General features: G+C 42.1%; 1 protein-coding gene across 2 annotated transcripts in view; it reads left to right on the top strand.

The window, feature by feature from the left end:
• Positions 1-26,748, top strand: part of MYO1D (myosin ID) — a 361,575-nt gene that overhangs the window by 100,036 nt on the left and 234,791 nt on the right. For both annotated transcript variants that reach the window (XM_086686602.1, XM_086686605.1), the window contains exons 5-13: positions 655-708; positions 2,414-2,509; positions 6,568-6,684; positions 8,619-8,822; positions 12,409-12,554; positions 12,632-12,746; positions 17,011-17,181; positions 20,917-20,987; positions 24,628-24,702. In XM_086686602.1, coding sequence (XP_086542728.1) covers positions 655-708; positions 2,414-2,509; positions 6,568-6,684; positions 8,619-8,822; positions 12,409-12,554; positions 12,632-12,746; positions 17,011-17,181; positions 20,917-20,987; positions 24,628-24,702 — 1,049 coding nt within the window. The remainder of the gene's footprint in view (positions 1-654; positions 709-2,413; positions 2,510-6,567; positions 6,685-8,618; positions 8,823-12,408; positions 12,555-12,631; positions 12,747-17,010; positions 17,182-20,916; positions 20,988-24,627; positions 24,703-26,748) is intronic.

Raw genomic sequence — 26,748 nt, 5'->3', positions numbered from 1 at the left:
CAGCCAACTGACCCACCTAGGTGCCCCAGTATCATCTATTTTTTTTGTTAAATTGAAGTCAGACTGGTAAGGAAATAAGTGTTTTTGTCAGTGTCAGTTACAAAAGGACTGGAAATCCCAGGTATTATCACTCTTTTTCCAAAATGTTTTAGGGCTTCACTTTATGTACCTAGTCAATCAAAAGGACCCCTTTGAATGAACATACATTTTGAGCCCTCTCAGAGCAGCCTTTTGGGAGCCATCTAAGGCAGGGGCCTTTACAGACTGATCTTGCTCAACTGATTTTCCTACAAGATATAAGGCATTGCTCTGAAATGCCTGGCAGACCCTGGGGGAAGGCACTGTTGTGAATATTACTCCCGAAACATTCCTTCCTGTTTTCCTACTTCCAATCCTCCTTCCCCCAAAAATTCCATCTTTAGGCTCCGGGTTAAAAAAAAAAAAAGTTTCATTTTCAGAAAGTTTAGGGAACTCTGTTTTAAGCAGTAAAAAGAATATTAAAAATTGCACAGAGGAGGCCTAGTTTTAGGTGGGTAATCCATGGGGTCTGTTAGGACATTTAAATGCACTGTTGGTATACGATTTCCTGAGAATTGTGGCTTTTTGACCTTGAGGTGCGTTCTCAGATTAACGATTTCATGTGGTGTTTTTTAGTCTCGAGTGATTGTGCAACAGCCAGGAGAAAGAAGCTTTCATTCTTTCTATCAGGTTAGTATTTGCTGTCGTGCAGGTAATCGATCATTTGCCCAGTTGTACCAGGGATGAATATTCTATATCCGGGCTCTGCCCTGTCCTGGGCCTCCATTGCCTCCGTTGGCCCACAACACATTACACATGTGCACACGTGCACCCCACCCCCCCAACCCATATGCTGCTTCTGAGATGTGATGAGCGTGATTGTTATGAAGAAGTAGTCACATGACTGACTACCTTGGTTGAGCATCACATTTCTTTGCAATGTAGAGAATAGTTTAATATCTATAAAGGCTTTTGAAGTGGTAAGTTCCGAATATGTTAAATTAATTGTGTTTTATTTTTGATAGAAGCTGTTGTTCCCATATTTGGGAGCCCCACGGATAGCAATACAACTTCAGTTTTATTTTGCTCATGGAGGCTATAAAGCAAGATGATTACTTAAAATGATTATGAACACAAGGGAGGATTGTCTTCTTTATCCCATCAAAGCTGTGATTGCTTAGGAAAAAAATCTAATACGTCTTTTGAGAATGCTTTTAGAGTTTAAGGCAAGATCTTTTAAAATAGCCTTTCTGGGGGCGCCTGGGTGGCGCAGTCGGTTAAGCGTCCGACTTCAGCCAGGTCACGATCTCGCGGTCCGTGAGTTCGAGCCCCGCATCAGGCTCTGGGCTGATGGCTCAGAGCCTGGAGCCTGTTTCCGATTCTGTGTCTCCCTCTCTCTCTGCTCCTCCCCCGTTCATGCTCTGTCTCTCTCTGTCCCAAAAATAAATAAACGTTGAAAAAAATAAATAAATAAATAAATAAAATAGCCTTTCTGTTAGCAGGCCTTCATGTTCAGAGAACAAGTATGATACATTATTACAGTTTTTAAAGCCAAAAGTAATATAAACCAGTGCTAATAAATAAAGCGGGTGATCCAATGAAGCAGTGCTGTTTGGGATTTGTACAAAGAGAAACTATAAATCAGTAAGATTGATTTCCCTGTGGAAACTGTCTCTGCAGGTAATTGAACGGTGACAGTTGAAGTTGAATACAATTCAGCGGAGTTCAGTTTCTTCTAGGAACTGCTTTAAGGGTGTTCGTTCGTATGTACAAATTCTGGTGTATTTAGTTTAAAAGATCACTTTTCAAAATCTGATAATTATACCTTTTAAGTAAAACAAAGCATACAGTTTAGTGTAGAGAGTTTAAACACGCTGCCTTCCAAAGGCATGTTCTGTATAGAAAAGCTACCCATATTGTGCTTGTGTTTTTGTTGACGATTCACCATGTTTTCATTCAACTATTTTTCTACCAAATGTAGAAGAGTTCTTTTATTTCCAGAACCCATAACTTCTCCCCAGTATTTTTCCCACCGGATGAAAGTGTTAAAATTGGTCTTTGTTCAACACTGCAGCCATGGTTATTTATCCGGTGGTGCTCCTGCCTTGGATACAGAGATTGATGAGGAGAGGCTGTGTGTTTCCAGTGTGGTTCAGCATGTGACTGTCTGCTGATGCCTCTTACTTCTGTGGCAATATTGACTTTTTCTGAATTCTGAAACGCAACCCGATCCTGTCTAGATAATGAGGCTGTTTAGCAAGTGTGCATCACAACCCACAGGCACCTGTTTGACAAATGACCATAGTAAAAACAAGATTACCATTGTCAGAATGTTTGCTGTAATTGGTTGTGTATGTATCTTACCAATTTATTTCTAATTAAATATTTTTTTCAGCTACTCCAAGGAGGTTCAGATCAGATACTACGCTCTCTACATCTCCAGAAATCCCTGTCATCTTACAACTATATCCGCGTAGGAGCTCAGTTAAAGGTAAGGGCTTCTTCTCTGAGTTGTAGAATCAAAGAATCAGAGGGGACATTAAGTAAAAGTCTAGTCCAGCCTGATGCCTTTAAGCAAATGAGTGACTCTTTTCTTCTTCTGGTTTTTAAATTCTCGCGGACAGAGATTCACTACGTTGTTGGTCAGCAACTTCACTCAACAACCATTTCTGTATTTCATCACCATCTGATGGGAAAGAAGTTTCTGTCTTGTGATCTTGTGTTTTCTTTGGACTTTTAACCCTATTCCTTTTGACACTATAAAAAGATTGATAGGACAAGGAAATCCACCTCAAAAGAAGATACCGTATGATTTGGCCACAGGCGAGTTGGGAAGACAGAAGGAACATTAAAAGCACTTTGGTTGAAAATGAGAATCAAAGATCTCCATTCACTATTATTTCAAGTATTGATTTTAACGTATACATAGTTTTGTGACCCCTGGAACATTTCTATTCAGCCTCCAAAATTTTCCACTTTTTTCCTCTTCGTTTGTATGCGGGTCCTTTGCACTCACATATCAGATGCTTTTCTCCTTTTTTATTTCTAATTAGTTTCCTGCTGGTCACTTTACAACTAATCCTAATAACATAGTAGTTTGTTGATGGTGGGTTATCAAATGGTAATTACAATATTATCCTGTTTTGTTAGGGGAAAGGTGTATAAATACATAAAGTGAGCTATGGAGGGAAATAGACCAAGGTTTTAATTACTGATTCAGGTTGGATGAGGTTACAAGTACATGTTCTTGTACTCTTTCATATCTTAAATTTCTTCTATAATAAAAAATATATTGCTTTTGTAGTCAGAGGAAAAATAAAAGAATTTATGAAAGGAAAGGATCCAAGGTGTGGGAGGTGTTTGGTTTTTTTTTATTATTATTATTATTCATCTGAAGCAAATTATACCTGCATTGCTGATTTAGCCATATTTTTATTGCCATGCATGGAAAGAAATGATATTTAGGCTTTCACGATTAATTTTCCATTGTTTGACATTCAAGTTGCCTAGTTGTTTTGTTTTGTTTGCTTTTACAGTCATCTCAGAGTAGGATGTTTGGGTGAAAGTTAATTGAAAACAAGACAATAGAGGGCAACATTCGAGCTTTGAGCTTTCTGAGAGTAGGTGAGCGGCCCTCAAAGACCAGAAGGGGATTATGAAACCGGCACTTAAAAAGCCCGTGACCAGAGGGGCTCCTGGGGTTTCAGTCGATTACACGTCCAACTCTTGGTTTCAGCTCAGGTCATGGTCTCGTGGTTCCTGAGTTTGAGCCCTGTATGGGGCTCTGCGCTGACAGCTCAGAGCCTGCTTGGGATTCTCTCTCTGCCCTTCCCCCACTTGTGCTCTTTCTTTCTCGAAATAAACATTAAAAAAAGGAAAAAGCCAGTGACCAGAAATGTTCCTCTTTAATCAAATTGTCTTATTGACCAAATTACTTTGGACCCGGTCATGTGGCACCCCCACAGAAAGCCTTTGCTCTAAGCTAAATGTAGCTTGGGTTCCCTTTTCCAAGAGTTTCCCAGTCCTCTTTTCTCTGCCTTCCTTTTGCATCCTAACAGAAACAAAGACATAATGTGTGATCATAGTCAAAACCTAAAAAACGAAGCACCGGCAGAAAATAAAAATAAATAATAACTAAACTAAATAATAACTAAAGCTTACCATCCAGAGATAGTTATTGATAATGGTTTATGTATATTCTTTTCTTTTCCTTTCTTTTCTCTTCTTTTTCTAAAGATTTTATTTTTAAGTAATCCTTACATCCAACACGGGCTTGAAATCATCACCCGGAGAACAAGAGTCACATGCTTCACTGACCCAGGCACCCAGGCACCCAGGCACCCCTGTGTATATATATTTATGAATGGAATCATGCAATAAACTCTGATTAAATAAGCTTGCTTTTATTAAATCATAATCATTAATATCTTCCCATTAACAAATATAAGTTAATAGCATGATTTTAGTAATTATAAAGTATTATACTCTGTGTCACAATTTTACTTAACTACCCTAAAATATAGGAATCATGTATATTGAAGATACTTTGGGTTAAAGGGAAGATAAAACTCAATTGAAAGTCTCCAAAAACAATCAGGAACTTAATTATCTCACATAACAAGAAACCCTGAGATGTGACAGTTCTGGAGTTGGTTAATTTAATGCCTTCACAGCTTTGGTGGGGATCAAGATGTTGTTTGTTTCTTCACCTTAAAACTCCCCCACTTCACTGGATTTGGTTTGTATGCTTAGGCTGATCTTCCTCACAGTCCCAAAGTGGCAGCAGCAGTTCCAGGAGTCACAGGCAGAGGAAACATTCCTGGCTTATGTCCCGTTTTAGCTAGGGAAACCTCATGTCTTTCTTACTGACCAGAATAGCATCACAGTCCCATGGCTGCGCAGTCACCTGGTCAGAGGAACAGGATCACTGTGATTAGTTTACACCAGTGAAGATTTACCCCTGGAGGCTGGGGGAGCACCAGTCCTGAAGGACACGTGCACTTGGAGAGAGGTGAACAGATCAGGGTTCTAGCAGCCCACACTTCCCCAAGTAGGACATTTTCCCCCCTAGTTTCTATGCAATTCCAGCACAGTTGCAGCTTCTAATAATACTAACATCTGATACTTGTCAAGTGCTTTTTATGTGCTAGCAACTAAGGAGGCATCTCACGTAATTCTCATTCAGTTCTTACGGCAACCCTGTGAGAAACGCGTTATTATGCACATTTCACCCATGAGGAAATTGAGACTAGATGAAGTTGAGTATCTTGCCCAAGGTCAGAGAACCAGGAGGTGGAGGAACTTGCCTGGCTGCATCCTGGGTACTAGAGGAACATGTACTCAGAGACCCCTTCCCGTGTCCCTCCTCACGAGATGAGCATTAGGCCAGCTCCTTGATGTCCCGGCCAGAGGAGAAATTCACCCAGGAGAGGACCAGTTGGGCTCAGGCCCTCTGGAGCTGCTGCTTTGGGAAGACTTTGGAGATGGGCAGCTGACCATCACTTCACTGTGAATTTCTGTAGACATGTTTGTATTTCCAGCCTGATGGCTGCAGCTCCTCGAGGCTGGTGATTTGTCTTTGAACCCCTGTCTTATTCTGATTGGGCCGCTACAACAAAAGTGCCAAAAATTGGGTAGCTTTTATACAACTTTATTTCTCACTGTTCTAGAGGCTGGGAAGTCCAAGATAAAGGCACCTGCGGATTTGGTGAGGGCCTCCTTCCTGGTTTATAGGTGGAGCCTTCTCTGTGTCCTCACAGGGCAGAAGGGATGAGGAATCTCTGGGGCCTCTTGTAATGGCACCGATCCCACTTCTTGAGGGCTCCACCCTTGTGACCTAATTACCTCCCAAAGGTCCTACTTCCTAATTCCATCACCTTTAGGAGGGCAGGGGGTCATGATTTCAGCATAGGAATTTTGGAGGGATACAAACATCCAGTCTATAGCAACCCCCCAAATCAGGTAGATCTGATGCGCTGCATGCTTGTGAAAAAGTGGTTGTGATCCCAGAATATTCAATAGCCAGCTGAACGATTGAGGCAGGCCGGTTTGCTTTGGGGGGGGCCTGCTTTTCTCCACCTGTGAAATAAAAAGCCTGACTGTTCAAGAGAGAGAGTGTTATTCCCAGCCTGTACAAGAAGGCTAATTCTAGGGGGAAAAAGCCACCGGCAACAACAGCCAGATGTGTGTCTCAGAGGCTCCCACAGCTGGTATTTCCATTTGTGATTCCACATCTCATGTTTTCTTCACTTGTGACCGAGTGGCAGTCAGCTTCTGTGAGGCAGCTCAGGACTTGCTCCCTCACTGAAGGTTCCAGACAAGTATGTGATGCTTATTTTGCCTGATGGTGGCCATCTCGCACACAGATGGACATTATGTGTGCTGAGTGATGTTTCTGCCCCTGAAATAATTTTCATTTTCTTGAGGTACTTGGTGAATTGCTACAACAGCCTCAAGACCTTGGCTAAACCTGAACGTATTCTCATAATTGGTAGATGTTCACGTTCGTCTGAAATGTCGGTGACTTAAGTTCTCTGTTTTCATTCCCAGTCTTCCATCAACGATGCTGCAGAATTCAAAGTAGTAGCTGAAGCCATGAAAGTAATTGGCTTCAAACCTGAGGAGATTCAAACGGTGTATAAAATTTTGGCTGCTATTCTTCACCTGGTGAGTAGGGACGCCTTTCAGAATATGTTGCTTCCCTGTGGAGACAGGAGGCTCTTTCGGGAGACTTTGAATTTCCCCTGTAGCTTTCAAAAGTAATTTACATGAAGAAAATTTCTCTCCGTTTTGAAGAAATTGCTGTATCTGTGGTTCTCTCCATCATTTTATAACATTATGAAGGATTTTCTGAGCACTATAGGTTTTAAAACTTAGCTGTAGTTAGTTGTCTTACTGGTCCATCAGATTTTCAAGCGTTTAATTCCGAGGATTCAGGTATTCAGTAACCACGTGACTACCAGTGGTATAAGCTAAACACTTCTGAACAGAATACATTTCTAAAAGCACTTGAGACGTAGAATCATCAATTATCAGCACTGGAATTTTGACCATCTCACTTTTCATGTTGGGAAGTGAGCCCTAACAGGGTGGCATGACTGGGTCAAAGGCATAGCCAGGTCACGGTGGCCGACACTGCAGACCAGGTTGGCCAGCTCACGGGTCAGTCATTTTCTCCGATACCACAGCAAACTCAGAGGACACGGGGGTGTGCTTGTCAGATGTCTTTCGTTACCATTTGTGTAATTATAGATGTTGAAAACATAATGAACATGGAACCTTAGAAAAAATGAGGGACAACGTGAGTTCAAATCTGGAATAAAAGTCACCTTTTACTTTAACGTGGCAAGATTTAACTTCTAGTGAAATGTGCGGGACCTATATAAAAAGTATTGTAGGGTAATGTAACTGTTCTCTTAAAGAAATGTCCCTAACTAGGAAGACTTTAACATTATTAATCGTCCCATTCTTTCAATCAGTTTATAAATAAGGTGCAACATTATCCTTCAGAAGCCAAACAGGAATTTTATTTTTAAGTTGACATAACGACTCTAGAATTTACCTGGAACAACGAACATGTAAGAAGATCAAATAAATGTACTAAAGAAGAGTAGTGGGGGGGGGGGGAGGGAACGTGATGAATTCTTTTTTTTTTTTTTTAATTTTTTTTTTTTTTCAACGTTTATTTATTTTTGGGACAGAGAGAGACAGAGCATGAACGGGGGAGGGGCAGAGAGAGAGGGAGACACAGAATCGGAAACAGGCTCCAGGCTCTGAGCCATCAGCCCAGAGCCTGACGCGGGGCTCGAACTCACGGACCGCGAGATCGTGACCTGGCTGAAGTCGGACGCTTAACCGACTGCGCCACCCAGGCGCCCCGGAACGTGACGAATTCTACCAGATTTAAAATGATAGTAAAAATGACAGTGCTTTACAACTTGTTGCAAAATATATCATCAGATTAATCAACAGATTGGTTCATGTGCCGGACAGTTGGTAGGTGGTTAGTAAGTATTTATTGCTTATTGAATAAATAAAATATAGACGGACTCACAAAGTTGGAAGGGGGGGAATTTAATATATACTACAGGTGACATTTTAAATCAGGAGAAAAAGTTTGACCGTTTGTTCAATAAATAATATTGGAGCAACTAACTAACCTTCTGAAAAAATAACGTTAGATTCTTTGCACTACACAGCGACATAAATGCTAAGTGAGTTAGAAGCTTAAACGTAAGGGGGAAAGCGGTGTATTAGAAGAAAATATTAAATATTCATAAAATCTTTGGAGTGGGAATGGTCTAAGTATGACACAGAGTAAGGGAAACCGTAAAGCAAGAGATTCATAGATGTGACCACATAAAAATGTAAAACCTCTGTCCATCAGAAACAAACACTGCAGATGAAAAGATAGATGGGTGTCTGGAGAAGAGAGATGGGCAGTGCACTAGATTTTTATATAAACGTGATGTGTGTAGGAAATCTGTGCTACAAACAAGGTCACATTGAATTTTATCTTAAGTTGGCCAATAGATCCCGGACGTAATGTTTCAGAATCTGGCTGGAAATGGTGCGTCTTGTTTTTCTTCACCCTGCTTTAGGGAAATTTAAAATTCGTGGTGGACGGTGACACACCTCTCATTGACAATGGCAAGGTTGTCTCTATCATAGCAGAATTGCTCTCCACCAAGACGGACATGGTTGAGAAAGCCCTTCTCTACCGGACGGTGGCCACAGGTCGCGACATCATCGACAAGCAGCACACGGAGCAAGAAGCTAGCTATGGAAGGGACGCCTTTGCCAAGGTGGGATTTTAACTGACACTCTCACGGGCCTGGTGTCGACAGACCTTTACCAAGGCTGCAGCAGTGGCTTCTTTGTTACCTTCTTGGTCTCCTGTCCACCCACCCCTCTCGCTACTTCTGTGAGGATGTATCCAGACGTTCCTAGAAAGTGGGTTAAGGCTTTTAGAAACCATGATGTTTGGGGCCATCACAGTCTCCATAAAACCCCCTGACTGCGAGCGTCATTCTCAGGACACATTCTGAGGAAAGTGCAGCTCACTGACTGGGAAGCTAATGATGGGCCCTCTCCTCGTCCTGCATTTTGCTTTGCTCTGCCAGTGTTTGATGAAGACCACCTCAGGTTCCCCGATGGAGTTCTCATCCCTTGTCTTTAATGTCTGTGTGGTGATGGCACCATGATTTATTAGCCATCCTCCTCCTAAGTCATTCACCTTGTTTCCTTTTTCTGCCACGACAGATAATGCTGCCAGATCCGTGTGTGTGTATCCCTCCACACCAGCACTTTTATTTCCGTTGGACAAACTCCCAGGAGGGAGCTCACCAGAGCTCGGGACACACTGATTTTAAACTTTAAATTTACTGAGTTTATGGGTGGACGGTAATACTTGATTATTACTTTAATTTTCATTGCTAGTGTATCTGAGCGTCTTGCCATATCTTTTTGTAAGGTATTTAAATCCATTCTGAGAATTTCCTGGTAATGTCCTTTGTACGTTTTTCTTCAAGGCCGCTCTCATTTTATTGCCAGTTTGTAAGAGCTTCTAACTTTAACTCTTTATCTGTTATCTGCATGGCACATGTTTTGTGTCCCCAAGTTTACATTTCCTTGTTTTCTCGGTCTTTTTGCTGGTTGGTTAGGTTGCCGCATATTCTGTTTTTACCTGTAGAAGTCTCAGGCTTGGTTTTTAGTCTCAAGAGGAATTTGGATTTATCCGAGTACAGTGAAGAGTGGGAGATTCTAAGCAGAGGCAGTGACAGCAAGTCTGCGTGTTTAAAACAGTGGCTCTGGCTTGAGCATGGTGAATCTTATGGGGGCTGGGGGTGGCAGTGAGGAGACCGTTACGGAGATAGTTCAGCATCCAGGAGAGAGACCATGGCAAGTAGTGTAGAAATGGGGAAAAGAGGATGATTTGAGACAGACCGTATTTGGGATGTGAAATCCACAGCCCCTGTTTGTCTGGGGAATGATAAAATCAAGGGTTATTCCTAATGTAGTCTGGCTTCAGCCTACGTCTCCTGCTTCCTTCCACACCACACTCCAGCCTCCTTTCTTCATTCCAGTGCTCAGGAATTGCAGCTTGTCGTTATCCCTTTGGCCTTCCAGCTGTAGGGCCTCGGCACATGCTGTTGCCTCTGCTTGGATTGCTTTTCTCTCCCCCTCTTTCCCGGCCAACTCTTACTCATCCTTCTGGTCTCAGCCCACTTTCTCAGAGAAGCTTTCCCTGGCCTCCGAACTCTGAACAGGTTAAATTATCCTCAGATCCCACGCAACTCACCTTGAGAGAGAGAGAGAGAGAGAGAGAGAGAGAGAAATTCTTTCCTTCATTCTACTCCCTATGCTCCTTGGAGATTGAGACTGTGTTTATGTTTGTTTAGTACTGTGTCTCCAACAACCTGCGTATAGTAAGTACTCAGCAAATATCTGTTGAATGGATGAATGACTAAATTCCTAAATCTCTGGTGTCATTTGTTCTTGGTTAGAAGTAGAGTATGAACAGTTGTCGGAGATGGGAAGATCAGGAGCCTAGCGGTACGTGTGTCTGTGACGGCCGCGAGACCTCTAGGCATGTTGTCAGGTATGCTGGCAAGCACAGGAATCTGGCGCTTGGAGGAGAGATCTGCGTTGGGGGAATATTACTATTACATATCGCTATTATTATGTTCCTACTGTGTAATATCTAAGGAGATGACTCAGGAGGTGTTAAGAGAGTGAAGAGGACTGAGGCCAGTTAAGGGAGACCCTATCAGAGGTCACCAAGAAGGAGCAGCCAGTGAAATGAGAGTAAAATTAAGGTAGTGACATATCACGAATCCCAGAGAGGAGAGTGTTTCCAGAAAAGGGTGGGAAACCAGGTGGAGTGAGACTGAGCGTCTAAGATGTCCATATAGAAGCACAAGAAAGTGCCTACACTGAGGTGCTTGGGGTCCTTGATGAACCATTTCAGGGGAGCGGTGGGAGGTAAGCAGAGCCTAGAGTGGATCAAAGAGCAAAGGGGAGGTGAAAACTGGAGGCAGTTTGTGTAGATGAGTGCAGGTGGAGACAGTGTAGCTGGAGGGAGCTGTTGACGATGAGTGTGCTAAAGATGTGGCACCGCAGAGCGTGTTTGTATCAGCACGTGTGTGTGTGTGAGTGTGTGGTGCGTCTGTCCACGGGTGTCTTTGTGTGAGTGTCCTTGGGTATTGGATATGTGTTTCATTCTTAAGGACTTCAAACTATGGTCTTTGGTCCAGATCTTTATGTAGCATTATAAATCAGTGTTTATATTTTTAGAATCCATAGGGCTCTACTGGGACATAGATATTAACTCATTGGTTCCCCGTGTTTTTGTTTGTTTTTTTTTAATTTTAGAGAGCGAGCACACACGAGCAGGGGAGAAAGGTAGAGAGAGAGAGAGATTCTTAAGCAGACTCCATTCTCAGTGTGGATTCCAACACAGGGCTCGATCCCACGACCCTGGGATCATGATCTGAGCCAAAGTCAAGAGTTGGACACTCAACCAGCTAAGCTGCCCAGGCACCCTGGTTCCCCACTTTTTAATACTTGATGAAACTCACAATAAAGCAATGAAACAAATTCTGTAAGGGAGGCAGCCAATGACTGATATAGCCGGGCACAGAGATGCACCTGGGAATGGTTTTGGGACGCCATAATGACTGATAGTAATCTTTAAAAAACCCAAACCATTTACTTGAGTGTTGCATACATCATGTCGTTTTTCTTATTTGGAAAAAATTTGTTTTAATGTTTTATTTATTTTTGAGAGAGACAGAAAGACAGAGTGCGAGCAGGGAAAGAGCAGAGGGAGAGGGAGACACAGAATCCAAAGCCGGCTCCAGGCTCTGTCTGAGCTGTCAGCACAGAGCCCGATGCGGGGTTCCAACCCATGAACCAAAATAGCATGACCTGAGCCAATGTCGGACACTTACCCAACTGAGCCAGGTCAGTGCCCCTTCATCATGTAGTTTTTTTTTTTTTTTTTTTAATTTTTTTAAATCTTTATTTATTTTTGAGAGGGAGACAGAATGTGAGCAGGGGGGGAGCAGAGAGAGAGGGAGACACAGGATCCGAAGCAGCTCCAGGACCTGATCTGTCAGCACAGAGCCCAATGCGGGGCTCGAACTCACAAACCATGAGATCATGACCTGAGCTGAAGTCGGACTCTCAACCGACTGCGCCACCCAGGTGCCCCCATCATGTAGTTTTTAAACAGGTGATGTGCATTTCTAATTTTTCTGCTTAGAGTAACAACAGCTACATTGAATGGTAAGGAGAAGGTGGATGGTAATGTAAAACTTACCGCCAATCTAAACAGAAGACTCAGTCCCATGTGGGGACTGAGAATTAATGATGTCGTTTTCCTCACAGGCAATATACGAACGCCTTTTCTGTTGGATTGTTACTCGCATCAATGACATTATTGAGGTTAAGAACTATGACACCACAGTCCATGGGAAGAACACTGTCATCGGTGTCTTGGACATCTATGGCTTTGAAATCTTTGACAACAACAGGTAAACTGGACAAGGTACTTAAAACTCTGTTGTTTATTTTCTAATTCTTTGAACCTCATGGATTCCTCTTCCTACAGCTTTGAGCAGTTCTGCATCAATTACTGCAACGAGAAGCTGCAGCAGCTCTTTATCCAGCTGGTTCTGAAGCAAGAGCAGGAGGAGTACCAGCGGGAGGGGATCCCCTGGAAGCATGTGAGTGGGCTTCTCCGGGAAGCACCTTCATGTGCTTCATGTGTCAGCGACAATGTCAGATCTTACCATTTTAGGAGTTTTGTTTTAATCTTCTCGAGTATGTGCAACACGTAAACATTAGCTTCCCTTTTGGGGATATGTGATTACAAGTCACGTTCAGGGTTGATAGGTGCGACTTCTCTAAGCTGCTGGCCTGCCTTGTTGGTGCCCAGAAATGCTGAGTTACCACCTTTGCACTTTCTAGCTGATGCCACATGGGTTTTCTGGTTTGTATCTGTCTAGGAGAGTTTAGTGTCATTTAGAAGTTACTCGGAGCAGTGACTTTTGCCTTAAATTGGCTGGACTTTGCTTCCAAATTTAGTTTGTCTTCTTTCCTTCCTCTTTCTCCTCTTATTTCTACTCTGTAATCTAAATGGCATTGTTATCTCCAGTTAATATGGTTTATATTCTCTGAAATCCATGCATGGAAACACCTGCATTCACATTTATTTCCATTGGCTTGCCTTCATGTCACACCTTGTTATCACCCCATGGCCCTTTGTGAACATCGACTGTTGTTACAGTCAAACAGTTGCAGTGAGGTAGTACCAGCGAGCGGGATTGCCCCAGGACACAGGCCCCAGACGTCACAGCCAAAGAGCACGACTTACTTGGCTCTCTTGTTGCTTACCGTTAGACCCCCTGCTTAAGACAGGATGAAACCTACTAAACTTTTCCTTTAAATTTGTATTTTTAAACAGTCTTGAGAACAGACTTGGAAAAAAATGCAAAAACTTTTGAGTTTCCACACGTCTCTATGTTTATAAAACTGTGTTTGTCCTCTTGCCAAATAGAACAGTGTTTTTTAAGTATCCATGTAATAGTAAAAAGCTATTTGAGGTGTTGTATGTAAATTACTTTTATATTTCTTCCCACCTTCCTACTTTCTGTCTCCTCCCATTCAGAAAGGGAGACAGTGGTATAATGAATAGCTGTCCTGCCTCAAATTTCATATTCACCTTCCATCATGTGTTAAACATCAGAATACCATAAGAAAATTTTGTTCAAGTATGTTAGTGTAATTTTACCAATTTACAAATGAACCAAAAGGTGTATTATTACTTTATAATAGGATCACCTACAATTTTGATTTACACCGTGAACTCTCGTAGCACATTGGAGATGGAATTCAATTAAGTTTAGATGCAGCTTTCTTTGAACGGATCTGGTGTACAATTTGATACGCAGTATAACTGAAGCTTAGATTTTTATAGCAAATTTAATCATGAAACTTATGATTCAGATGTGATTCAGAGATACTGGCCAAAAATACCCTTTAATAATTGGGGTATCCAATTCCACAGGCATAGCTGATAAGGAGAAAAGTCAGCAGTTCTAGTAGGCTATTCCAAACATCTGAAAAAGGAGCAGAAGCCCCAAAAATGCAAAACTCCTTAGCAAAATAAACCAGGAAATAAATGTCCTAGAGGGGGAAAAAAGCTAGATCCAAGGTAATTGTTACTGTGCTAACTACATGCCAGGTCTCCCCAAATTAAAATCTCTATTCTGGGTAATTATTTCCTTTAAAAACTCAATTTCTGAACATAGTGATTGATTTTGTTTAATGTTTTTTTACTATGGAAGATTTCAAATACACATAAGAGCAGAGATCGTAATATAATAAACTTCATGGACCCGTCACCCACCATAACAGTTACAGTGGGTTGCCAGTCTTGGGTCGATCTGTACCCACCCACACACCCCCAGATTATTTTGAAGCAGATCTCAGACATCATATTATTTCATCTGTAAATATTCCAGTGTGCTTCTTTGAAAGATAAAGCCTTTTACATTGTATGGCATTTTACAAATACCATAACCATGATACCATTATCAAAGTAAAAAAAAAATGTAATGGTCATTCCTTATTATCCTCAAATATCCACGCAGTGTTCACATTTCCTCAGTTGTTTTACAGGTTTGTTTTTACAGTTTGAATCTGGATCCAGGTAAGGTTCTTACACTGTGGTCAGTTGGTAGGACTCTCGCATACGTATAGATTTCCTGCTCCATCTCTTGTTTCCCCGCAGTCTTCCAACGAAGAGAACGAGTCGTTTGTTCTGTGGACCTGCCCACAGTCTGGATCCTGCTCGTTGCATTCCCTTGGTGTCATCTGATATATGTCCCTGATCCGCGTATGTCCTTGGTTGTTAGATCTGGAGTCTTGTGTGGTCTCAGAATCAGTGTTTTTCTGCCAGTCTGTTTCAGAGGTGGTATATGTAGATTCCCATCAGAAGGTCCCTAATGCTTGACTCACTTTTACAGGCTTTTGGTGCTGTAGTTTATGTCATTTTTGGCTGTTGACAACTTGACTGTTAGGCACAAAGCTATTTGGGGTGGCAATGGGAGCCTCTGTGCCCCTGAGCTACTCGTCATATCTCTTCTTGCCCCCTGGAACCCCCAGGAAGCCTGCTGGTAATCAGGATTGCTGGAAGAACCTGGTTTGGAAGCCACGACTTTAAGCACTGAAGTAACATTAAAGTTACAAACTAAAAGTTTCTGAACTTCTCAGCAAAGACTAATCGCTTTAGTTTTACAATTGGAACTTTAGAGGACTTAATTATTTTGTCCCTGGGACAGAAGACTTAGTCTTTAATTCCATACTCCCAAAGTCTAAGACTTCAGGTAATAATTAGTATAGAGTTACTGCTTTTTGAGAATAGTAAGGATATTTTTTCGAAAGATGGAAATAACTTTTTCTCCCTAATTAGGAAATGCAATACATGTCCACAGTAAAAGTAAATATTTAGGCCAAGGTTTCCCCACCTCTGCATCATTGACGTTTGGACCAGATGAGTCTTTGTTATGGGGCTGTCTTGTGCATCGTGACGCCTAGTGGCCTCTTCCCATGGCACATGTGGTCATGACCACCAAAAATGTCCCCCAACAGTGCCACATGCCCCTGGGGGGAAAAGGTCATCCTCTTGAGACTCACTGATTTAGCAAACTAGCGAAAGTATAAAAAAGGAAGTAGAAGCCACCCAGTCTGCAGGCGTTCAGTCCATGGATACAGAAGAGAACTTGGAAGAGTAGGGGGAGAGCTGAAACCCACAGACAGATAACCGGCATGAGCGCCTGGAGCAGGAGTCCATATGAGACTGTAAGAGTCCATTGTGAACGTATAGGTCTTACGGTAGGTGATGGAGAAGACACTCGAGTTTAGGTACCTCCTGAATGAGGGGGACACAGGAACACACAGGACTAAAAGTGTGATAGCAGACTTCCCACCTTCAAATGATGTACAGCTAGCCTGAGTTAGTCGGGCGTGAGTGTGGTGAGATTTGTGCTGTAGACCATCCAAATAAACAGATGTAGCAGAGGAATTTTGTGTAAACTCTGTGTATATTGAAGTTGCTGAAAGGCAGATGTTATTTGGAACTTCTTCTTTTTTTAATGTTTATTTATTTATTTTTGAGGTGGGGAGGGCAGAGAGCAAGGGAGAGAGAATTCCAAGCAGACTCCACACTGTCAGTGCAGAGCCGGACATGGGGCTCTGTCTCACGAACCGTGAGATCATGACCTGCACTGAAACCAAGAGTCAGACATTTAACCGACTGAGCTGCCCAGGTGCCCCTGAAAAGTTTATTCTCCTCTTTTGTGGAAACTTTCATCTCAGAATTAGATTTTTTTTTTTTTTTTGTATTTTTCCCAGAGAACTATCAAAACTCTGTTAGACCCATGAATGCTTTTTAACTTTGGGGAAGCTGGAGAAGATGCTCTTTTGAGTTTTAGTCATCTGGGGTCATACAACTAAAAATTCAAGTTGTGGTATGATACCTAAACCTCATGAAGTAACATATTGAATAACACTTTAAGGTTACTTGTCGGTCCTTAGTGGAGTGTGGCTCTTGTGGTTAATGGCACACAGATTGGGAGATTGAGAGTATGAAGGAGTAGGGTTAGGTATAGGATTCAAACAAAAGTTAGTGATGACAGAAATATCACCAACTTTATCCTTTTTGCCTTGAGCTATACTCAGGTAACACAAAGTGTTCGTGACAGAGTCAACAAAGAAGTTAAAAACTAAACCTGTGGTAGAACACGTGCTCATTTTAGCATCAGACCTCGTTAATGCTACTCACATACGTAACACCAAGGAAGCTTGACCTAAACTCCTGAAACCAGTGGAGGCATCGGTGTTTTGCCTGGCCCGCTCTCTGTTCCCTCTGGACCTGCTTCTGTGCTGTGTCCTGCAGATTGATTACTTCCGTGCTGTGTCCTGCAGATTGATTACTTCAACAATCAGATCATCGTGGACCTTGTGGAGCAGCAGCACAAAGGGATCATTGCTATCCTAGATGACGCCTGCATGAATGTTGGCAAGGTCACCGATGAAATGTTCCTCGAAGCACTTAACAGCAAATTGGGCAAACATGGTCATTTTTCCAGCCGAAAGGTAGTGTGCTTCATGAGAACTTCCTCTACTTTTGATGTGTAGGATTTTCCCCATTGCTGGACACAATTAAATGGTTTTAAATGTTGGGTTAAAAGAGGTCCACTCAACTAAGCAAGAAAGAGCGTAAGCAATCATGGAGCAACTTACTACTGTAAGTAAATCCTGCCTGTCTGGTTTATGGGATGGCAAGACTGATAAAAATCATAATATCCAGGAGAGGGAGCTCCAGACTATTCAATTTGCTAGAAATAGGAAAAATGAACATGATTTTAGAAAGCATGATGTCATTTATAACCAATAGGTACAGAGGCCTTGTTCATGTGCTAGAATTTTGTTCCTGCGTCGGATAATTCTGGCACCAAAAACAGCTTTTGTCCTTGACTTTTTACTGTCATCAGTTATAAAACGTAGTATGTGTCCTCTGCCATAGTTCTTCAGGCTATGTGACTTTCTTGAAATGAGGGGAATTCTAGCTGTAATTCTCATTGTTACAAGGAATTCGTTCCCTTAAACGAATGGGTATCCTTTTAAACTCCCTATTTTTCACATTCTAAAAATGTCATTAAACAGATGACATTTCTGTAATGGGTGGTGGCGGTCGTGGTTATCAGACCTTTGTGCCGTGCCTCGCAGATACTGTGTTTGTCCTGGGAGGGGCAGACCGTCATCCTGGTGGTCCGCCGACACTCTACCAATACAGGCGTGTTTAGCAGCCATAGACTAAAGTAGAAACAGGCTCCGTGCACCATCACTTCCATACAGAAAGGAGCAAACATTTCTGCTCCTCCATATTTCCATGTAAATCTTTGACACACTGCCATTTTTCTTTTTTTGCACAAATCTATTTTCTGACTTTGTCCCCTTTGAAACTGTGTAATCAGAAGAGTAAGAATCCACAATTAACTGGATAAAAGCACAAATCATCAAGAAATAGATTACTGACTGATGTTTATGTTAGGCCAGTTTATTTCTAAAAGATTCTCCTTGGTCTGTTACTGAGGACTGACTTGGATCCCTCCTACAAGTCGGTCGGCTGTCAGATACTACGGTCTGACCTTTGACATGAGGGTTCTGGTCAGAACATTTCCCACATTTGATACAAGGGCTTGCTGTTTCCAGGCGTAATCCTGGATGCTGGGGACAGAGCAGTGAGCCAAGTTAGAAGCAACCTACACTATTTAGAGTGATCCATTAAAAGATGGTATTATTACGTGGGCAGATGCCCTGTCTTGGAGAGCTGGGTTACCCACGTCCTTTATAATCTCAGCCCAGGTTTTGGAGACTCACCTACATCCTGCCTACCAGATGGTACCTAATCAGTGTTTGTAAAATTGAATTGAATTGGTCACGATTATACCAAATAGACCTTATGGAATATTCAGTTTAAAACTAAAACATGCAAGGCTCCATTTCATTTAAATAAATTAACTATGAGTCTCACATGAGAAGTGACCTCATTTTGATTCACCTTGGCCATTTATACACCTGAATTAAATTTGTCCACCAAATATTTTGAAACATAATCTCATTCTTAAAGTAGCAACTATACATAGTACTTTTAAGCAGTTGCCACCAATTTAATAAGAAATTGTGAAAATGGTGATTTATCTGCAGAAATGGGAATTTTCTTTCTTTTTCCTCCTTTATTTTATTTTTTTAAAAAATGTTTATTTATTTTTTTTTTTTTGAGAGAAAGAGAGAGATGGGGGGGGGAGGGGCAGAGAGAGGGAGAGAGAGAATCTCAAGCAGACTCCACAGCTGTCAGCACAGAGCCTGACGTGGGGCTTGAACTCAGGTACTGTGAGATTATGACCTGAGCTGAAACCAAGAGTCTGAGGCTTGACCTACTGAGTCACCCAGGCACCCCTTTTTTTTTCCTTTAAATGTGGAAACCCAGGTTTCTCTGACTCTCAAACCAGGTAGCTCCTTCCTCCAGGATTTGTCATCCCCCAGACATGTCTTGAGATATTGGGACCTTTAAAGTGTCCCAATTAATTTCTGGGATTATTGCCCTAATGAGGGAAAGAAAGGAAATAACCAAGCAGTCAGGATATTTTCATCACTATGAACCTTTCCTTTAAATAATGCTATACTGCTGTATGCTAAGCCAGGTATTATCATTTGCTATTGGTTACATGTTATCTTGAGTTATGGGCGTGTTAAATAAGTTTCTGCCTTGTATTTATTTATGGGGCTGAATTGTTTTTTAGATGTTAAAGTTATCATGGAGAGACAGATAAATGATCCAATAAACCATGAAATTACTATTTAAAGTATTGTGAGCGTACAAAGTTAAATGATAACATAACTTCTTTTCAGAAAGTAAAGAAAAATCTAAAATCTTCTGTGTTCAGATCGGTTGAGACTTTGCAGTATCCAAATGTAAGAATACTCAGCATAGGCATCTCCTGGGTCCTTTTCCATGAGGAGTTTTATAAATAACAGGGTTTTGTAAAATGGTTAATGAGAGACAGAAGGAAAGAGGAATTCAATTTTTTGGAGATCCCTTTGTATGTTATGTATGTTATGTAGGTCTCCATATCTCATTTCACCTTTAGGACAACTCTCTGATAGAAGTAATTATTAAAGTTGAAATGAAATTAAAAATTTATAAAGTATTAAGTTTAAAAAGTTAAGTTAAAAACAGAACCAAGATTTGAACCTCGGAAATCTGACTCTCATTTCCTGGAATTATTCACTTGTCTAACTAATAAACTAATTATTCCTTTACTAGTCCAGTTATCAATATAGAAGCCACCATACTGAAACTTAAGTTTTTGTACGTAAGTGCACTCAGTGCTTTATGGATTCTTGGATGTCTGCTTTAGAACCTGTAGGATGTCAAGTGATCCTTCACAGGGCAGACAAAGAAGTCTGGGTGTTACTATAACAAGGAAAATTACAGAAAGCAATGGAGACCACCAGGCTATATAAAAACTGCCTGTCTGGAACGTATTCCTCTTCCATGAGAAAGAGCTGCAGGAGGCTGATCTTCTTTGAAATGATGGACCTGAACTTGAGTCCCAGCTTAGCAAAAGACAGGTTAGCCAGGCCGTTGTGTACATGGAGAGCACAGACATTACATCTGGTCCCAAGAATCATCAGAGCTACCACTTACAAGCCATGTGACTTGGGCCTTAGTACGTAAAAGAGAGCTCATAATACTTAACTTACTTTATCAGTTGTGAGGACTGACTGAGACATGTGCACTTAGCAGACGGCAAGCCTTCAGTGTGGTGCTCCTTGAGTGGAGTGTGGAAGAGAAAGAGACTCCGGATAGGCTGGGCCGCACCCAGGCAGCAGCCAAGATTTTAGCACTTCTCTCCCAGGGATTTGGACTTCTTCCATTTTCCAGCTCTTCCCTCCCCTTGCCACTATCCTTCTCTGCATCCAGCTAATGGGAGGAGAAAAGGAAGTGCAGAAAGGATCACCCACTTCTTACCAGATTTGGCCTGACATAACCACACTTCCTTTCCACTCACCGTCCATTGTCCAGCACCTGGTCACTTGGCCATATCCAGCTGCAAGGGTGGCTGGGAAATGAAGTCCAGCTGTGTGGATTTCCGGTGTAAGCTCGAAGATTTTGCCATATAAGCCTCACGTGGTGGGGCATTATCTCATTCATAATGGTATCATGATTTGTGACACTATCATCATCTTATATGAAATTGGAGTATATTTTTAGGAAAGTGAAAATAGCCGTTTTCAAAATAATCTCCTTATTGATTTTCTTAGCTCTGCGCCTCAGACAAAATCCTGGAGTTTGATCGAGACTTTCGAATTCGACATTACGCGGGTGATGTTGTGTGAGTATCTTACTTTGGTACCTAATGCGATGACTGGCATGCAACTTCATTTTAGAAGATATAACCAGAGAAAATAAAAACTGTTTTCCTATTTATTTGCATTTTTCCACCATTTCATCGGCCAGTATATTTTCATCTCCTCACTTAAAAAAAAGGGCATAGCTTCATTCATTCCTTGTTTTTCAACCATTTCTTGAACCCACACTATGGCAGCCATGCACATAGTGTGGCCACTGTGGCATAGATGCCACTCACATTAGCTGATGGATAAATAAATTGTGGAAGAATGTTAAGAACATATAGAAAGATGGGTAAGATGGGTCTTTTTCTGGAGAAGCTAACAGTTCAGTGGTGGGTGTTAGCAGATACATAAGTCACTCTAACGAAGAATGAGAAGGGTCAAACTAGAGATGTGCAAGGCATTATGGAAACATTGAAGAGAAGTCATTAGCCCAGGGCAAGGAGTATAGAGGGGTTTTGGGGGAGGAAGTGCTATCCAAGCTGAGTCCTAGAAGTGAGAGGCTAAGGGAAAGAGGAAGGGAGGAGGGAGGGCATTCCAGAGCCCAGAGCCACCACTGTGTGTGAAGAACTACAAGCAGTTGGGTAACTACAGGAAAATTAGTTTTGCCATATTACTTTTCAAATGTTAATTGAAAAAGTAAAATTCTCATAAGCCAATCTTTCTGGTCACAATGTAAGAAAAGTAGACATTGATAAGAAAATATGACTAAAAATATAACCACCTTAGCATTTGCGTTCCCTGGGGCTACTATAACAAACAAGTGGCTTAACAAGAGAGAAATCCATTCTTATTCCGAAGGCCAGAAGTCGAACTCCAGGTGTCCACAGGGCCACATGCCAGGGGTTCTGGGGGAGGATTGTTCCTCGCCTCTGCCAGCTTCTAGTAGCTTGTGGCTACATGTCTCCAATCTCTGCCTCTGTGGTCACAATGCTGCCTTCTCTTCAGTGTGTCTGTGTTAAATCTCCCTCGGCCTCTATCTTAAAACTACAATTGAGGGGGCGCCTGGGTGGCACAGTCGGTTAAGCGTCCGACTTCAGCCAGGTCACGATCTCGCGGTCCGTGAGTTCGAGCCCCGCGTCAGGCTCTGGGCTGATGGCTCGGAGCCTGGAGCCTGTTTCCGATTCTGTGTCTCCCTCTCTCTCTGCCCCTCCCCCATTCATGCTCTGTCTCTCTCTGTCCCAAAAATAAATTAAAACGTTGAAAAAAAAAAATTTTAAAACTACAATTGTGATGGCATTTAGGGCCCACCTGGGTAATATCTGGGTAATACGGGATACACTTCTCCTCTCAAGATCCTTAGCATCATCACACCTTTTGTTGTGTAAGGTCACATTCACAGAATCCAGGGAATTTGACAAAGATGTCTTTGGGGGGGGGGGGGTTGCAGTTCTTCAGCCTACTACACTTAGGATGCTTTGTCCACTGAACACTGCCTCTTATCTTATTATTGTTTAAAGTTTCCTCTTTTCCTTTGTCCTTCTTTTATATGTTAGGAGTTCTATTCATCAAACCCATTACAGGAAGAGATTACACAACAACAGAAAGGCAAATGATCATCCCTACAAATGCTGAAAAGACATTTGAAGGGATTTTAATAGCTGTTCCTGATTTAAATTAAAACTGAATCATAAAATAATATGGCTCAAGATTATCACCCCATCTGTCAAACTAGCCATTAGTGCTGGAATAGCACCATATTCCACTTTTTCTGGTCCTGTTCCCAGGTTCCAGAATACTAAGAGGGAGGATCCAGCGCGGTGCAGACATCTCCCGCTGAAAATGCAGGCCTCAGTTACAGGACACTTTCATACAGTTCAGAAGCATAAAAGCAGAGCTGGTCAGAGGCCATAGAGACCAGCCAGCCCGTCCCCTTTGTTTTACAGATTAAAAGACTTATGTAAAGTCTTGACTTATGTAAAGTCTTTATCTATGTAAATTTTTACCCAAGGTCACACTGCAAGTTTCTGGAATAGCTGAGACTGTAGCTAGGTTTCCAGACTCCTAGTCCTGGATGCTAGCTGACCCTTTTGAGGGATATCCAGTGCCTCAGACTTCCCCTTCTCTCTTTCAGCCCTTCAGTCCCTTTCTAGATTCTTAGTGGATATCTCCTTTGTGCACAGTGTATTTTAGGGTGTGGTCTCGGCTCACGAAGAGCTTCCCATGTAAGATGCATATGTACATATATGGTTGTGTGTGTGTTTATTTATACCCATAAACATGCACGTACATATATATCCACACATTTACATGCATACATCAGGACAATAAGAGTTGGTCTAAAATAATCACCACATGACTAATAGCAGTATTGTCAGAATTTAGAATAAGCACATGATGTAGTATTTCTGTGTGATAAACCCAGGAAGGCTGATGGTAGCTAGTCCATAGATTCTAGGAATTATTTTTAAAGGGAGAAGTGGGAAGGGTGCTAGAAATATTCAGGAAATAGTAACTAGGTCCATTTAAGTGGACTGTATCCTTTTTGTAGCATAGGGAAGTAGAAATGTCTGGAAAAGTAGATTGAGATCAAATCATAATGAGAACTTAAAGGCCAAAATAAGGACTATGAAGTTTGAATGTTACAGGTTAGACAATAGGTAAAGAGTCCGGTGGCTTCAGGGTTTCAGTCAAAAGTGACTTGAAGGTCTTAGGAAACAGATCTAGGATGCGGGAGGCAAGGAAGTCGTTTTGGACCTGGTGACCTTGAAGCTCCTGTAGGCTGTGCAGCCTGAAGGAATCTTCTTAGAGAATCAAATATGTGAGGTGAGAACATCAGCGAGGGGTCTGGGTTAGACATCTGAGAATTATCTACACTGATCTGATTGTTAAGGACAGGCAACAAGGTAGAGCCATTGGGAGCAGGTGCATCTGGAGTTCCTATTTTCCTCACACCTGAGCCTCTGTCCTTGTCACCCTGAGTCCTCCATTACTTTCCTGCCCCCAGCACCACCCTTGCTGCCCCTGGAGTCCACACCTGCCCCTGTAACAGAGCAGCTCCGATCCCTCCTTCATCACCAACTCAAGTTTATGTGGGCACTCAGCACCTGACACTGTCCCTCCTGGTTTTCTCTCAAGCACTCCATGCATGTGCCTGCTCCTCCCCCTTCATTTGATCTGCTTCCCTGTGTGATCCCCCTTCCTCTTTCCCCTCTGCTTATCTAAATCTTACCGTCCTTTGCAGTTCTCCTTGGATTCTTTTATCCCACCCTGAATACACTGAGAGAACCTTAGGCAAGTCACTTGACCTCCCTACGAAGAGACTAGTAGTTCCTGTCTGTTGCTGTTTTGCTTTGATCTTAGGAGTGCTGGATGATAAACACAGCTATCTTTTTGAGAGTCCCCTTCTTGAGGTAAGCAGTAAACAAGCAGTAGAAAATGGCAGTCTTAATCATAATGATTGATGTTTGCTCTCCTTTTGAGGAATAAAAACAATATGCCCTCTACTTAGTAGGTAAATTTGGAATTTTTAAACACAGAACAAAATGGACAATACCAGCCCCACAGATGATTGTTTGCATCATTAACACTGGAAAGGCCTGTAGATTTGTAGAAAAGCTTAAATGTGGCTCTTGCTTAGTGAATAATGCATGTTTTCTGTGGTTTTTTTCCCTCTATTAGCTATTCAGTCGTTGGATTTATTGACAAAAATAAAGACACTTTGTTTCAAGATTTCAAGCGCCTCATGTATAACAGGTAGGATTGAAATTTTATTAACTGTCTTTCCATTAAGCTCTTTGACATGTATATTGCATAATACATATGCACATGATTACTTTCATGTGACAGTTTTAAGAGCTTCTGGCAAATTTTCTAGTTCTATTTGATCATATGAATGAAATAATATATTACTTTGTGATTGTGGAATCTATCAATTTAGGGCAGGGCCCTGCTGCTGATATCATTTTCCTTGATTTCCCTTGGGTTGCCTCAGTTTTTCTGTTCACTACTACCATCCTTCTGGCACCCCTACCGGTGTCCCCAAAGTAGGTCAGTGGCAGATTCCCACGGTAATGCCTTTGCCTCCAACTAAGAGACCACTTTTAACATCAGCATGGCATCTGGTGTCAGTGTTGACAGAATATGAGTGGACAGAACCTTTTCACAATCCAAGAAAATGCGGAAAAGATGTGGTTAAGTAAAACCAGGCAAAGGATAGTAAGTTCAAACCCAGTAGGAATGCTTTGGAAAGAGGCCCATAAAGAAGACATTCTTAGCCAGTTTCTTCTTTGGGACTAGAGATACGTGTAGTCACTCATATACTAAATCTGCATAGTCAGTTGGTCGGGAGATCATCAAAAATGTGTTGCACACCTATGAGCCATACATTCTTCTATGCCCTGAAATCCAGCTGAGAAAAAATTTAGGCTATTGCCCCACCCTCACGAACCTTCTACTCCAGTGGAGGTGACCACTTATGCAACAAAATAAGTAACTTTCTGGTAGTGGCAAGTTGCCGTGAAGAAAAATAAAGTAGGTAGGAGATTGAAGGTTATAGACAAGGAGGGTCAAGGGAGGCATTATCGAGAAGGGTGGTCAGAAAAGGCTTCTTAAAAGAGGTGACTTTTGGGACACCTGGGTGGCTCAGTCAGTTAAGTGTCCATCTATGGATTTTGGTTCAGGTCATGATCTCACGGTTCATGAGATTGAGCCCTGTGTTGGGTTCTCCACTGACAACACAGAACCTACTTGGGATTCTTTCTCTCCCTGTCTCTGCCCCTACCCCACTCGTGTGCGCGCTCTCTCTCTCTCTCTCTCTCTCTCTCTTTCAAATAAATAAACATTAAAAAAAAAAAAAAAAAAGATGTGACTTTTGAGCAGAGACCTGAATGAAGTGAGGGAGTAAGCCATGAACACGTGGCGGAGGAGAGCATTCCAGGCAGAGAGCAGCCAGTGCCAAGGCGCCAAGGTGGGAGTGAGCGTGGGTATCTTGAGAACAGGCTAGTGCTGCTAAAAGCAGAGTGAGAGGTGGGAAGAGTGATACAGAATGAATTTAAGGAGGTTGGCAGGGTGTGGATCAAGAAGAGTCTGTGAGCCAAGGTAAGGATGAAGTATGAAGAGAAGCCATTGGAATTCATGGTAGGGCGCCATTTATATTTTAAAGAACTCACTAGGGCTACTGTGTAAAACACATACTATAAAGGGCAAGAGTAGAAATGAAGAGACCAAATAGACTAGTAATCCAGGTGGTAGTAAGAGAGGTGATGAAAAGTGGTCAGAGCGGGTGATACTTCGAAAGTGAGGCCAACAAGATACGCTGATGGATAGGATGTGTGGTGTGAGGGAGAAAAACAGAAATCTGAGACGGTGCCTGAGCACTGGGGGAGGGATGCTTGAGGAGGGGCCAGCTGGGTGGGGGAGACCCAGCGTGTTGTCCTGGACATGTTATAATGTTGGGCGCTCGGCTGGAAATGCCAAGCAGGCAATTGTAGGTCCGCATCTGGAACTCGGGGTTAAGGAGGAACTGGAGCTATAAATTCATGGTCCCTAGTCTATTGACAGTATGTAAAGCTGTAAGACTAGATGAGAGTAATGAGAGTGAGCACAGATAAATAGAAGAGGTCAAAAAGACTAATCCCTGAGACTCTCCAGCGTTCGGAGTCAAGCAAAAAACAAGGAACTAGCAAAGGAGACAGGGCTGCCAGTGAAGTAGGAGGAAAACCAGAAACCTGGTGTCACAGAGGCCAAGCCAAAAACAAAGTGATTTTCTAAAATATGCATGTATTTATTTTGAGAGAGAGA

The sequence above is a fragment of the Puma concolor genome, chromosome E1, assembly GCF_028749965.1.
Source record: "Puma concolor isolate L17-30 chromosome E1, mPumCon1.1.hap2, whole genome shotgun sequence".
NCBI lineage: Eukaryota > Metazoa > Chordata > Mammalia > Carnivora > Felidae > Puma > Puma concolor.
This window is presented reverse-complemented; position numbering and strand designations above follow the sequence as displayed.